Below are 16,377 nucleotides of genomic sequence, written 5' to 3'. Positions count from 1 at the left end.
TTCCAAAAATGTACGAGGCTTCCCCCCTGTCATCATACCTGAATATAAGACATATCCGTGATGGGATGGGTACTGTATGCCATAGGCCACAGGACCTCTAATGGTGAAGCCTAGGTAGAAGCAGACGTCTTCGGACTTCCAAACTTTTCTTCGTTGGTCGGCACAGACTTCAATCTCCTTGCCATCAACGCACGCAAACACCCTGTGCTGTCTAACCACTCCAATGACTGGAAGTAGAAGATCCTGGACAATGGGTTCTCTCCACACCTCACCACTGCTCCACTTTTGATCTATAGTGTCTGGCCCTGCCATTGGATTCTCCCTTGCCAATAGTTTCTCTATTTTTGATCTATGAACCAATCTGCTCAAACCCTCACCCTTTCCCAGGAAAATAAGGGGGCGAAGGTACCTTGAGCGAAGATGCTTCTTGTATGTGTTTTTGTAGGACTCTTGCATCTCTAGAACACATTTGTTGAGGTCAACATTGAATCCCATTTTCTTATACTCCTCGGGCCAAAACAGCAAAAGGACTAAGAAGTAAAACTCTGGGGTTTGGTTACCGAAATTGGCCAATAGGTGTCTTTCCAGAATACCTCTTAGGATTGGCAAAGGGGTAAGCACTGGAGATGCTGCTTCCACTTTGCTTAAGATGATGTTGGCAAGGATGAAGTTTTGGGCAGCTTTGTTCTCACCACCACCATCTTTCTTTTTTTCCCATTCTTCTTTTATTTCCTCCCACAAAATTGTTATTCGGCGCAAGTGAGTTTTATCATAGCCCTTATCAAGACAAGAAAGCAGTCCAGGGAAGGCAATGGCCATTTCCTCTTTGAGCTTCTGGAGGGGTACACCTATTCCAGACTCTGAGTGTATAGGTGTGCATGTCCCCACATATTTGTGGTAGCAGTTCTTGACATCAGTCTGAAAGTAATGAGGTTCATCTTTCTCTATGCTGGGCTTGGAGTAAGTCAGGTAACCATCAAAAAACTCACATTTCCTCTCCACCTCATCCCTGAGGCTGCTGATGAGTGGCTTGTACTTGAAGAGCTTTTTCTGTCCGATTGATATGAAAAAGGAGTCAGCTGATATTTCCATGGTAAGGACCTTTTTCCAGTTATTGTCAAGAGAGACAAGCGAGTCAAAAACAATGTTGGCAACCTGTAGATATCCAAATAGTCCTCTGTTGTTAAAGATCCGTGAGACTTTGGTCATACCATCGTCTTGCATGTCTGCTCCCTGCTCATTTTCAGCAGCCCTTTCCTCATCTCTGAAAGCCTCAAAGGCCTTTTTTGACAGTTGCAAAATTTCTTGTGCAGAGAGGGAAGGATCATAGACCCTGCTCTTCAATTGGTTCTTGTATACTTGCCCCAGTGTATCAGCAACAAATGAACTTTTAGGATCTCTGTCTTTCGCAATTTTTGCCCACTTCTCCGCTTTAAAATAGGCTCTTGTCTCAATGTAATGAAAACGAGCAAGATTTTGAGGAATAAATGGGTTTTGCTTGAATATCTCTGAAGCTAATTGTAAAACAGATACAACATTGCTTTTGGATTCTTCGCCTTCAATATCTTGAATCAACCTGGAAAACGTGTCTTTTCTCTCTTCTCCCATTTCCCTTTTCGTTAACATGTCTTGAACTAAAAATTGTTGTACCTCTTCTCTACAAAATTCAGTCAGAAAGTTTCTTGCTGTATCACTCCTGGTCACACCTGCCGTAGCCAGTACCTTAACACACTGCTCTGCAATCAGTGGGTGAGCCATGCGGACATGTTTGTCTTGTCCCTGTCGTGCAGGGAATGTCACTATCAGATGAGTGAAAGGCTTCATTCGCTGCTCAAAGGAAGGACCTCCATAAATGGGATCTGGAGGCCCCAGGAATGCCTGACATTGAGACTGCAGAAGGTGGGAGCCAGGGACGTAGGCATTCACTAGTGATAAGAATGCAAGAAGCTGGGAATTTTTTGGTCTTCTATGTTTCCTGACATCTCCTGAAAGGGCACACGTTTTTTGAACATAATCTTCACTGAAATTTTCTCGCATTATGTTAAAGCCATGAAACTGTTTGTGTTCATTGCTGTAGCTTCGACTGAACTCAATCTGTTTCTCCTCAAACTGTTGTCTCTCTGCTTCAGAAAGTTCCGTCCTGAGAATAACATGTCTTGAGTTGTTATGGTCCTCTTGTTTGATAACTGCCTTATGCACACAGTTTAAAATGATGACCACTGGCATGTGGGTCGTGATGTTTCTCTCTGCAATCTCTTTGATGATGGCATCCTGCAGATTCTCCAGAATACGTTCATCTTCCAGCATTAAGAGCACAGTGTTCTGGTGGCCTTGACTGCCTGCAGTGAAAAGGTAAATCACCTGCTTGGCGATAGCAGTGATATCTGAGGTAGGGCCTGTTAGAACAGCACACCTCAGTGTTTTCCTCATGTCCCAGAGCACCTGCTTGGCCAGAGTGGTTCCCCCACTGCCTGGCTGATGCAGCAGATTCATGGTAGAAGTCAGGTCACCCTTAAGCTTTTTCTTAATATTTTGTATCAGCTCAGTGTACCCGTCTCTTTTGATAAAGGGGGTAGTTTTATCAGCTGAAGTTGCCCTTTCAGCCCAGCAGAAGTTAAGCCATTGAGGTGGGGCTCCTCTGTAAAAATCTACCTCGGTCTTCTTAGCTACTGCGTAGTCTATGTCCTCTTCTTCAAATGCATTTGAGTACAAAACATCCAGAAGTGAAATGGAATCCCTGATTTCACTTCCAACATAAATTTCACGACCACGGGAATTGGACAGGGACGACCCCTTGTTGTGTGCCATCTTTATTGTCTCCCGTCCCAAGCTGAACCAGTTTTCTGAATATTAGTTGTTCTTCATGTGGTGGCATGGACACTGAAAAAGGAGACAATAATGTTTAAGTAAGAATGTCGAAGGGCATTAACGGTTATAAACAAAAGGCTGTATACAGTAAAAGGCTGTATCTTTGACTTTGTTGGATTTATCTTCTGACAATGCATGCCGCTGATAATTGCAGGCTGTGTGTGTTTTGCTTCTTGTTGCTACTGTCATGACGTTGGTCTGTGGTTAAGGTTTATGACCCCCCATAAACACCTTTCTCCCTTCCCTCTCTCTCTGACTCTACTGAAGGACTCTTGAATAGCCTTTGTTAAACATAGAGAGTCTGGGAACATCAAACAAGTGGGGGGAAAGGAACCATATTTCAGTAATAGAACCAGTTGAAAATATGCGTTGGTACTTAATGAATATGACATTATGACTGATGACAGGACGACATAAACTGTATCTGGGAAAGTCTACACATTCTAGTTATCAGATGCACATGGAATTGTTGTGCAATTTATATGTTTCAATATTAAACTATTTGTGAAAAGATTAAATGTAATTTTAGCTTCCAAATGAGAGAATAGGGTTTTCATAAATTTAGAGCTCTGCTCAATCAGTGGCCCACCCCTGTGAAGAGACATGGGTTATAAACTATGAAACACACCCTTCTCTCCCTCCACTATATAAGCCCTTGACGAAAATGTAACCTCCTGTTCCGAGTACATTAGGGCGAAGCCCTATGTTAGAAGGATTCAGAGAATAAGCTGTTCCAAGAACGTGTGGACTTGAGGTCCCCACGTTGAAAGGACACCTGACCACCTAAAGAACTAAGCCAACCTCAGCGTGAGCTCTGGTTGAACGACAAGGACCTAACGAAATTAGCATCGAATTTCAATGTGAAGGTGACAACCTATACACACCGAAAGGATGCATTTCGACTATACCAGCCAGAATATAGCATGAGCTAAAAGTATGGCAACTTGGTATGAACTTTGAACTCTTATTCACTCCAGAAGTGATACCTCCTAGCCGTTGAGTTAGCAGTGGCTGCTGTAAACGTGGGCTAGGAAAGGACGGACTACGTATCCAGTCTAACACACAACGAAGATACTACAACGTATCTAATTTACCACCAGAGACACTCTTCAAAGGACAAGAAAGATCTCTGTTGGGCAACACAGCCTCCCATCTACTACCAACCGATCGAAGTGCAGCTCAGAGTAAATATTTATTGCATTTTCCTATTCCAAATTGGCGGTTAAGATTCTGTATTTACGATAGAGTAGCTGCCTACGGCCCGATAAAGACATAGCTTCTACCTTTGTTCCTCAGTCTTCCCGCTCTTTCATTCAAAACCCAACCACCTTTCTTTGTGTATCTAGGCCATCATAACGGTTCCATCCACAGGGGACGTTTTCTTATATGACATAATTTGTATTCAATGTATTATCCATTTTGTGTGATTATTTAGCTATTTAGTAAATAAATAATTAAACCAAATTTTGTATTGCTGATTCAACTTGTTAGCCAGGGTTCGTGAAGATAACCAAGAATTTACAACTTTCAGATGAGACTGAAATAAGGTACGATTAAATATAGACTGCTATTTAGATAAAAGATTACCAGGTCTTTAAGAGTTTATTCGGAAGATAACAGCTCTATAAACATTCTTTCGTTGTGCCCCGACTTTGTAGTTAATTACATTTACATGATTAGCCTCTCTGGGGTATGTGGGATGCTAGCGTCATAATTCAAATTTCTCAACCATACAACCATTTTACACCATTTAAAGATAAACTTCTCGTTAATCCAACCACATTGTCCGATTTCAAAACGGCTTTACGGCGAAAGCGTAGCATTAGATTATGTTAGGACAGCACCTAGACAAGAAAAACCACACAGCCATTTTCCAAGCAAGGAGAGGCGTCACAAAAACCAGAAATACAGCTAAAATTAATCACTAACCTTTGATGATCTTCATCAGATGGCACTCATAGGACTTCCTGTTACACAATATATATATGTTTTGCTCGATAAAGTTCATATTTATATCCAAAAACTCAATTTTAAATTGGCCCGTAATGTTCAGAAATGTTTTGCCTCCAAAAACTTCCGGTGAATGAGCACATCAATTTACAGAAATACTCATCATAAACGTTGATAAAATATTAAACTGTTATCCAAAGAATTATAGATACACTTCTCCTTAATGCAACCGCTGTGTATGATTTCCAAAAAGCTTTACAGCGAAATCACACTTTGCAATAATCTGAGAACAGTGCTCAGACACGAAACCAAACCCGCCATTTTGTCAACAAAACTCAGTCAACAAAACTCAGAAATAACATTATAAATATTCACTTACCTTTGATGATCTTCATCGGAATGCACTCCCAGGAATCCCAGTTCCCCAATAAATGTTCATTTGTTTCGATAAAGTCCATATATATGTCCAAATACCTCCTTTTTGTTCGCTCGTTCGGTCGAGTAATCCAAAGGCGCTGTGCTCACGCAGTAAGTTCAGACGAAAAGTCAAAACAGTTATATTACAGTTCGTAGAAACATGTCAAACGATGTATAGAATCAATCTTTAGGATGCTTTTATCATAAATCTTCCATAATATTCCAACCGGACGATTCCTTTGTCTTCAAAAAAGAAAAGGAACACAGCTAACTCTCACGGGAGCGCGGGCCACTAAGCTCACGTCATTTTCTCAGTCATCTAATTCCACGAGCTCTTATTCTCTCCCCATTCAGAGTAGAAGCATGAAACAACGTTCTAAAGACTGTTGACATCTAGTGGAAGCCTTAGGAAGTGCAAAATGACCTCTAAGACACTGTATACTGTATAGGCAATCACTTGAAAAACTACAAACGTCAGATTTCCACAATTCCTGGATGGATTTTTCTCAGGTTTTTGCCTGTCATATGAGTTTTGTTATACTCACAGACATCATTCAAACAGTTTTAGACACTTCAGAGTGTTTCCTATCCAAATCTACTAATAATATGCATATCCTACCTTCTGGGCCCGAGTAGCAGGCAGTTTAATTTGGGCACACTTCTCATCTAAAATTCCGAATGCTGCCCCCTACCCTAGTGAGGTTAACTTAATCAGGTAATATTAATTACAGAGAAAGGATTTTAGAGAATAGCATGTCATATCACTTAATCCGGCATAGCCAAAGACACGACACTACCCTCTCTTATACGTTTTTTTCAATAACTTTGTTGCAATTTTCACAAGTACCGTGTCATCAGAAAGTATTCATACTCCTTGACTTATTCCACATGTTACAGCCTGAATTCAAAATGGATTAAATATTTTGTACCCTCACCCATATACACACAATAGCCCATAATGACAAAGTGAAAACATGTTTTTAGAAATGTTTGCAAATTTATTGAAAATGAAAAACAGAAATATCTAATTCACGTAAGTATGCACACCCCTGAATCAAAACTTTGTAGAAGCACTTTTGGCAGTGATTACAGCTGTGAGTCTCTAAGAGCTTTCCACACCTGGATTGTGCAACATTTGCCCATTATTCTTTGAAAAATTCTTCAAGTTCTGTCAAATTGGTTGTTGGTCATTACTAGACAGTCATTTTAAGGTGTTGCCATAGATTTTCAAGTAGATTTAAGTCAAAACTGTAACTCGGCCACTCAGGAACATTCACTGTCTTCTTGGTAAGCAACTCCAGTGTAGATTTGGCCTTGTTTTTTAGTTTATTGTCCTGCTCAAAGGTGAATTCATCTCCCAGTGTCTGGTGGAAAGCAGACTGAAGTAGGTTTTTAGGTTTTCCTCTAGGATTTTGCCTCTGCTTAGCTGCATTTCGTACATTTATTTATGCTGAAATACTCCCCAGTCCTTAATGATTATAAGCATACCCATAACATGATCCAGCCACCACTATGCTTGAAAATATGGAGAGTGGTATTGCGTGGTATTGTATTTGCCCCAAACATAACACTTTGTATTCAGGACAAAAAAGCTAATTGCTTTGCCACATTTTTTGCAGTATTACTTTAGTGCCTGCAAACAGGATGCATGTTTTGGAATATTTAATTTTCACTCTGTCAATTGGGTTAGTATTGTGAAGTAACGACAATGTTGTTGATCCATCCTCAGATTTGTCCTATCACAACCATTGAACTGTAACTGTTTTAAAGTCACCATTGAAATCCCTGAGCAGTTTCCTTCCTCTCCAGCAACTAAGTTAGGAAGGACGCCTGTTTCTTTGCAGTGATTGAGTTTATTGTTATACCATTATACGTGTAATGAATAAATTCACCATGGCTCACAGAGATATTAAATGTCTGCTTTTTTATATCCACCCCTCTGCTAATAGGTGCCCTTCTTTGCGAGGCATTGGAAACCCTCCCTGGTTTTTGTAGTTGAATCTGTGTTTGAAATTCACTGCTCAACTGAGTGACCTTACAGATAATTGTATGTGTGGGGTACAGAGATGAGGTAGTCATTCAAAAATCATGTTAAACACTATTATTGCACACAGAGTGAGTCCATGCAACTTATGTGAATTGTTAAGCAAAGTTTTACTCTTGAACGTATTTAGGCTTGCCATAACAAAGGGGTTGAATACTTATTGACTCAAGACTTTTCAGCTTTTCAAGTTCAATACATTTGCTTTTCAAATGTAATTAATTTGTTACAATTTCTAAAACATAATTCCACTCTGACGTCATGGGGTATTTTGTGTAGGCCAGTGACAAAAATCTACATTTAATCAAAATGTGGAAAAAGTTAAGGTTTGTGAATACTTTAAAAAAATGTACTCGAAGCTATACCAAATATAGCTGCGAGCAGCAATGAACAGGGTTCATAGGATGACAGAAAGGACAAAAGATCAGTTTGATGACAAAGGAAGTACTCTACCATGTAGGAACTATATTACTTTATGTCCACTCAGTGAATCCATGACCATGTTGATTTCAATTTCAGTACACTCCACATTAGCGTTCAAAATACTTCAATACAATCTCACAGCTTTAATACTCTGACAGAGCAAGTGGTAGGACTTCCGGTTTCTCATTTTACCAAATACAAGATCCACTTTTCACTATGGGCAACAATATGTGATTGTACAGCTATACTAATCACAATATTTCACACTGTTTGCCTACCTACTTTTAATCGAATAGTCCGCTTGATCAATAGTTATTGCACTAGTATCTATGGTGCCTATGATGCTAATGACAGTGCCTTGTAAAAGTACTCATACCCTGTGGATTTCTTCACATTTTATTACATGTTAGAAACACCTTTGGGAGGGATTAAGGCTGTGAGTCTTAATGGGAAAGTCTCTACGAGCTTTACACACCTGGATTGTGCAATATTAGCCTGTTATGGCTAGGGGGCAGTATTTTCACGGCTGGATAAAAAACGTACCCGATTTAATCTGATTATTAGTCCTGCCCAGAAACTAGAATATGCATATAATTATTAGCTTTGGATAGAAAACACTCCAAAGTTTCTAAAACTGTTTGAATGGTGTCTGTGAGTATAACAGAACTCATTTGGCAGGCCAAAACGTGAGAAGATTCTGTACAGGAGGTACCCTGTCTGACCATTTCTTCAACTTCTTTGCCATCTCTATTCATTACAAAGGATCTCTGCTCTAACGTGACACTTCCTACGTCTTCCATAGGCTCTCAGAGCCCGGGAAAAACCTGAATGTCGTCATTCCAGCCCCAGGCTGAAACACATTATCGCCTTTCTAAAGAGGCCGATCAAGGGACTGTGGGCTTAGGCGCGTGCACTGGCCGCCCCCGTCTTTGTGTTTTTTCCTCTGTTTGCCGAAAAGGAGATTGCCGGTCGGAATATTATCGCTTTTTTACGAGATAAATTGCATAAAAATTGATTTTAAACAGCGGTTGACATGCTTCGAAGTACGGTAATGGAATATTTAGAATTTTTTGTCACGAATTGCGCCATGCGCGCGACCCTGATTTACCATTTCGGATAGCTTCTGGAACGCACGAACAAAACGCCGCTATTTGGATATAACGATGGATTATTTTGGACCAAACCAACATTTGTTATTGAAGTAGCAGTCCTGGGAGTGCATTCTGACGAAGACAACAAAAGGTAATCAAACTTTTGTAATAGTAAATCTGATTTTGGTGAAGGGTAAACTTGCCGGGTGTCTAAATAGCTAGCCCGTGATGGCTGGGCTATGTACTTAGAATATTGCAAAATGTGCTTTCACCAAAAAGGTGACATATCGAGTGCATAGAGGAGTTCTGTATCTATAATTCTTAAAATAATTGTTATGCTTTTTGTGAACGTTTATCGTGAGTAATTTAGTAAATTGTTAGTAAATTCCCCGATAGTTTGCGGGGGGTATGCTAGTTCTGAACGTCACATGCTAATGTAAAAAGCTGTTTTTTGATATAAATATGAACTTGATTGAACAAAACATGCATGTATTGTATAACATAATGTCCTAGGTGTGTCATCTGATGAAGATCATCAAAGGTTAGTGCTGCATTTAGCTGTCTTCTGGGTTTTTGTGACATTATATGCTAGCTTGAAAAATGGGTGTCTGATTATTTCTGGCTGGGTACTCTGCTGACATAATCTAATGTTTTGCTTTCGCTGTAAAGCCTTTTTGAAATCGGACAGTGTGGTTAGATAAAGGAGAGTCTTGTCTTTAAAAAGCTGTGAAATAGTCATATGTTTGAAAAATTGAAGTTTTTGTATTTTTGAGGAATTTGTAATTCGCGCCACGCCTATCATTGGATATTGGAGCAGGTGTTCCGCTAGCGGAACGTCTAGATGTGCAAGTCTTGCTATTGATTTTCAAGCAGATTTAAGTCAAAACTAACTTGGCTACTATGGTTGACAAAAAACTGTAAATGGGAATACTTTCTTGACTTACAAAATCTGAGTTTGCATGAAATCCAGACCTGTTTTGTGCTGGTATTCTACTCCTTGTAGTTTGTGTCATATGACAAACTTGTCAAGACAAGGAGCAGCAGAGTGGAATGTTAGCACAAACATACTGTTACCTGTTTTTTTTTACCTTTATTTAACTAGGCAAGTCAGTTAAGAACAAATTCTTATTTTCAATGACAGCCTATAAACTGCCTTGTTCAGGGGCAGAACAACAGATTTTTACCTTGTCGGCTCAGGGATTCAATCTTGCAACCTTTCGGTTACTAGTCCAACGCTCTAACCACTAGGCTACCTGCCACCCTGTTAGTGATAAGAGGGAAATCCAGTGTGAGGAATATTCAACCCTGGGCTTGTTTATTTGCATTCTGTCTCGTAGGCTAATTTTACATTGTATATCCTGTTTCTCTCGCCCTTAGCCAATAAATCTTGTGTACTCAAAGGGACAAACACCTATTTAACATGAACATAACAGTAACCAGCCTTGAAAACTTACACAGTTTAAAATTAATAATGTGGTCTTCATGTGTAAAAAAAACAAAAAAAAACTACTTCTGACACATTTAAATACATTTAACATGATTGATGTTAGCCTACTCACTGCAGGGAACAGAGACATTGTTTTCACAGAATATTAGGTTACAGTACTCACAGTGTCTTCATCCTACTTCCCTCCATGGTGTCTCCCCATATTCAGAATGTATGGCAAATATTATTTACAGACCAGATAATCAAGCAAATAATCTAGACCATCAAAATACATATTGTCGAGTGTAGACTAGCAAACTGGAAAGTTAGTCAAGGTAAGCAGCAGCAATTTAGTTCAGTCTCCTCCCAGAAGGGCACGGCCGTATTGTACCATGGGTGTTTGTGGGAGTTACTCAATCTCATATTTCCTGACCACCTTTGATATATACATTACCGTAAGTTTGGATTGAGTAGGTGTGTCCAAACCTTTGACTGGTCCTGTGTATATATATATACAATGTTTGTGGCATTGTCTAGTCAGTTCAGTGCAATATATATAATATATATATATATATATATATATATATATTGCACTGAGCTGACTAGACAATGCCACAAACATTATCTAACGTAAAATGTCAGTTAAAGTACTAGCTCAGCACTGGGAAAAAATATAATTTGTTCTGTCAAACAGTAGTTACCTTGCCAGCTAGATCAGTAGCCAGTTTCTGCTCTCCTTGCTTTTACAACTCGGAGAAAAAGTTCAACACAGACAGCAGCTGCCTCTGTTCATCTCTCCAGTGCTGGTCCTATACGCCAGCCTTTCAGAAGCTTTGCCTTCACACAGCCAAACCGGAAAACAGCCTACCCAATTGCACTGAGGTGTCCGCATGGTCTTAACGCACAACGCAGCCTTGTTTTGCATCTCAGTGGAATGATAAAACAGGGGGACGACAAAAAAGCAATTTCAGAATGTGCGGGGGTCATGTCCCCAGTGAAGGTTGCGCCCCTGCAGTGCACTCCTTTTGACCAGAGCCCTATTCTCTATATGAGGAATAGGACACATACTGGATGTTAATGTGGCAGGACAAAGATCATTTTTACTCACATCAGTGTAGGCTTACTTGTACCTGGTGTAGATGATAGCAATGGTGGATGATGAAACCATATTCTGCCACCAAAATGGCTCCCTATTCCCTATATAGAACACTACTTTTGACCAGAGCCGAGGGAATTAGGGGTAAATGATCACATGATACAGCTCTCAGTAGGTTAGCAAATATATTTTAATATATAATATTTATATTCATTTTAGCACAATGACAAAATGGCATCATTTCAGTTTAGTCTCATTTAAATCAGGACAAAAGCCACATTTTGTCACGTCCTGACCAGCATTAAGGGTTATTTGTTGTTGTAGTTTGGTCAGGACGTGGCAGAGGGTATTGGTTTTATGTGGTTCGGGGTGGTGGTGTATGTAGTAGGGTGTTTTACTTATTATTTCCGGGTTTTTGTCTATGTTCTATGTTTTGTATTTCTATGTTCTTTCTGGTTTGTTGTATTTCTATGTTTAGGTTGATGGGGGTTGGACTCTCAATTGGAGGCAGGCGCTTTCTCGTTGCCTCTGATTGAGAGTCCTATATATGGGTAATTGTTTGGTTTGGTGTTGTGGGAGATTGTTTCTTGTTTTGCTGAGTGTGCATGACAAGACAGCCAATTTTTTTTTTCTTTCTCTTTTCCCCTTCGTTCACCAATAAAAGAAGATGAGCATTCATGTCCCTGCTGCGTTTTGGTCTTCGCCTTACGACAACCGTGACACATTTATAGGTATGTACTTATTTCAATACATATTCTAATACCTTGTCTTTTATTTATTTATTTGTTGCTGTCATTGGAAAATAAATAATTAGAACTTTCTTTTGGTCCTGTAAAAGAAAAATCCTAATCCAATCTAACAGCATATAGCCTATGGCATCCAGTGGACGATATAACAATAAAACGTGTTGTAATGGTTGTGACAGTTTTCCAGGCTGACTACATTGCAGATGCATGCCAGATCGCACAATGCATGGATAGGTGTTTAACATTTAATCTAACCCCATCAAATGATATAGCAATCTGATGCCCAAATGCACAGTCCATGACGTGGCACGCAACTATTGGTAAATGCAGTGCAATGTCTGCAATGTGATCAGCCTGGAACATGACCAATCTTTTATCACATGGTTAGAACAGAGTTTCAAGACGAGCAACATAGGAGATGCTATACGGACACGCCCGACGCCCAAATTGATTATGTATGTCGCAAATTGAGAGTCAAGTGGAGACGAACGGATTCGGTTAAGTCAGTTCATTTAGTCAGTCGTCCTGATGAGCCCTTCCCAGCTAGCTTACCGTATAGCCTCTCCCAAGCCACATCCCTCATTCAGATTGATGCAACATCCTGTCATCTGGGTAAGAATGAGACCGTTTCATTGGCTAATCAGAGAGAACCTGACCTTTGACCTGTATTTACCAAATGGTAACCACATTTAAAACAGCCAGATAAAATGCAGTGATCCATAAGGAAAACCTTATCTTACTTGTATTCACTTCTGAGGCTCAAAATGACTAAAAGGAGGAAAAGATTATGGTCATGTGCATTTGGATACCTCCTGCCTGCTTTATACCACACTGCCTGAGTTCCCCCGGGAAATCTAAAGTTCCTACATGGTAAAATCAAACAGTTAGATGCCTCTATCTAGGCTACGTCCCAATTATCTATCCCTCCTCCTGTGTGGACTTGTTTACCTCCCTTTGCTGATTTAAAGAAAATGACTGGCCCATTTCTCCACCAATACAGTGTTTTTAGATATGTGGGAAGAAGTGAACAAGTGTACACTTCAGGAAGAAGGAGATATCATTGGGACGCAGACCCTACTCTATCCAACCCAAGCACAGGAATGGTGTGACTCATGACCTTATGATGACCTCTACTCACATTGACGGACCACACCACTGCAGTTACGATTATTACATTTTAAAAGATGAACGGAAACATTTTAGTAAGTAAAGGTGATTTTGAAAACCTAATGTGATCAATATGCATGTTCCTACCCTTAAAACTGCTGAAAACCCATATTTATGTTAAAACGCTTAGAAAACTGCCTCATCTGACTAATGAGTGCCGCCATCTTAATGACGTCATCAGTCGAGTGGTTCCTCTGACAGGCAGCCCAGATTACAATGCATGTTAGTAGCCTCATTGTTTTCATTTTGATAACAATAAAAAAATATGAAAATATGTGCCTTTTTTAGAAGGATATCCTGTTAGAGACTAGCCAGGTAACATGGCATGAATGATAAATTGAACAACAACAAAAATGTACTGTGCAAAGGGGGTTATCATAGCTGGCGAGCTAGTCCAAAACCACGGCAAGCTCAGTTGACATTGATGGATATTTTGCTAGCTAGTGATGTTAGCAGATCAGCTTGCTACAGTGCAGGATTTTACTATGGATTTTGGATTTCACTATGGACATTGGCAACATTATTAGGTAACTTGCTGCAATTGATTTAATAGGAGTGGACACTTAACAACCCTACTGTCTGTAGCTAACTCTTTCAGAAAAGACACCTAGTTAGCTAGCTAGCTTGCATTGACTGAATATTCATTTTTCTAGCCAGATGTTTCTAGCCCAGCTAGCTAGCTAGCTAGCCTCTCATATGTTTGGCACATCTGAAGTCCCTCACCGCAAATCATATTGATTACCGATTTATGGTTATTATACACAATGTTTTTCCTTCTAAAATTGGTAGTTTTTGTTAATTAAATTTGATTCACTTCTTGATCAGAGTCTTGATAAACCCATTTAGAGAGTTCGGCCAACTTTTAGAATGGAAAGCACATTTGAGCATTCTATTTATCCATTCATGACAAATGTTTGGATTGTAATTGTAATCCTAGATGTTCAGTTATAGCATTGGTGAAATGTAGACAATTCAATGACCTGCTATTTGTCAATATTGCCCATGTAATAATGGGGAGCTAACATGGCTGGTGATTTGTCAACATTTCTAAATATACGTCTCTGACACCGGCACGAGGGGAGTTCAACAAAGATTTCATTTGCCGCGAACATATTATTCTACCTAGTAACAATTTCAGATGAACGATTCAAATGAACATTCCAGTGTTACAGAGAAGCCGTAAACAGTACGTTTTTGAAGGGATTACTGTGGCAGTTGAGCAACAATATTCAAACAGAAAAAGATTTTTGCTATTTTTACTACATGTAATAGAACGTCTACATCACCACATGATTATTTGTAGTGGAAGTTTAGACCAGCAACAGACTTTAATATGCTATTATGTTTCCCGCACACTACCTGTTGGCTGTTAGCTAGCTAATACCTGTTAGCAAGCTAATGTTAGTGAATATTTGCAGCTAACACAAACCAAAATGGAATGTGTTAGCTTCTGTTAGCTAACAATCGCAAACAGTTCACCTTGTTGAACTCACCTCTCACTGAGCACCTCATAAAATGACATACAAATCCCGCTAGCTAGTCTCTAATGCAAAAGCACACACTTTTAAAATGGTTTCTTACAGCCACCAAAAACGTCCATCTTCAACTTCCGTCTAACGAGGTTCCGTCCCGATATTCACACTAATATACTCCACATACATTGGAGCAATGTATGTGGCCTATCTGGAATGCAATCTAGATAGTATGCTAGTGTGGATTTTTGGAGTGTAACCTCTGAGAGATTGTTCAGTACACATACCATTTTTGGATTCATTCATGTCAACAGCACATATAAGCAACTAAACTAAAGTTGGCACTTTTTTCTCTGGTGTGAAAGCTTGCTTAATGTAAACATTTATTTGTCAATTTTCACATTTTACATTTGTTATTTAGTCCTAGAGGCTTGAATAGAGATGGTTTAAAAAAGCATGTGCACAATTAAAAATAATTTTTGCTCTCTCACTCTTTTTCTAACCCAATCTTTCTCTTTCTCTCATGGTTCAAAGATGAACAGTGGTAATTGTAAAATCAAGCATGTTTGTCATTGCTGTTTCTCCTTAACAAATCTTTCAGACATTCAACATCCTCAACTTCACTAATTTCTCTCTAACAACACAGAACTCCACACAAACATAGCCAACACAACCTGCCTAGCCTATTGTACAGCATCATGTGCAAGTTGTGAACATTCAACACCTTAGAAGTTCTTTATTTCAGTACTTAATGGCAGATGGTTCCTTCCATAGGATTCTTTGGAAACAGAAACTGTAATCCATGTTTCGGGTTGGTTTCATGGTAAGGAACCATGTAACCATAAGTTGTAAAATATTGAATTCATCCTAAAACCTTTGTAATCTATAGTTCACCAGCTACTTCAAATCCAACTCAGACCCTTGATTCAATCTATTACAGATAAAGAAAAACCACAATGTGGGGTCGTGCACTTTGTTAACACTTCTCGAAAGTGTAAACTGCTAACCTGTAGAAACCCATTAAATCCGATAAGCCCAGTAAGTTGTTCCTCTCGCAGACCTTATTGTCATTGGATATTAAGACGAGGGTCTTCATCCACTAGTTCACTGCACTTCACTGACCCCAAATCCCCCCTCCTCTGTCTCTATCTATCTATCCATGTGGTCACAACTGCAGATCAACACTTTATTCTACAGGAGAAAAAAAAATTTAATGAAGGAACAAACTTCTGAGTGAGAATACGTATTTAGAGTTCTTTTGATTTTTGCTTTTCTATCCAGTGGCCTACCAATTGATCATTGCATTTCACAACACAACAAAGAAAAGCATTTCTATCAAAAACAATGACAATAATCCGATTAAAAACAACAAAGCCACAACAATGATGTGAAGGGATTATCACAATGGATCTTCTGTTGTAATTTAGCAACTGTCTGGATAATCTTGGGTGTATTTTGGGTGTGTAGTCCACCCAAAAAAAGGAAGATCTTTTTATTGTCACATACACCGGATCGGTGCAGTGAAATGTGCTGTTTAACAGGGTCAGTCAACCATAGTAGTTTGATGCCCCTGGAGCAAATTAGGGTTAAGAGCCTTGCTCAAGGGCACATCGACAGGTTTTTCAACCTTTCGGTTACTGGCCCAATGCTCTAACCACTAGCCTACCTGCTGCCCTTAAA

General features: G+C 39.5%; 1 protein-coding gene across 2 annotated transcripts in view; it reads right to left on the bottom strand.

The window, feature by feature from the left end:
- The window catches only part of LOC106577950 (sterile alpha motif domain-containing protein 9-like), a 37,942-nt gene extending 26,895 nt beyond the window's left edge, over window positions 1–11,047 (bottom strand). Inside the window, exons 1-2 of one of the 2 annotated variants that reach the window (XM_014156431.3) lie at window positions 10,918–11,047; window positions 39–2,880 (exon numbers count right to left, since the gene is read on the bottom strand). In XM_014156431.3, the coding sequence (XP_014011906.3) occupies window positions 39–2,808 (2,770 nt within the window). In that variant the 5' untranslated portion in view covers window positions 2,809–2,880; window positions 10,918–11,047. Of the gene's footprint in view, window positions 1–38; window positions 2,881–10,400; window positions 10,581–10,917 lie in introns of those variants that run through there. The other variant, XM_014156430.3, reaches the window with a different exon arrangement.
- Between the last annotated feature and the right edge of the window lie 5,330 nt (window positions 11,048–16,377).

The sequence above is a fragment of the Salmo salar genome, chromosome 18 (genome assembly GCF_965601325.2).
Source record: "Salmo salar chromosome 18, fSalSal1, whole genome shotgun sequence".
NCBI lineage: Eukaryota > Metazoa > Chordata > Actinopteri > Salmoniformes > Salmonidae > Salmo > Salmo salar.
The sequence above is the reverse complement of the archived record's forward strand: the minus strand, read 5'-3'. Positions and strand labels throughout refer to the sequence as shown.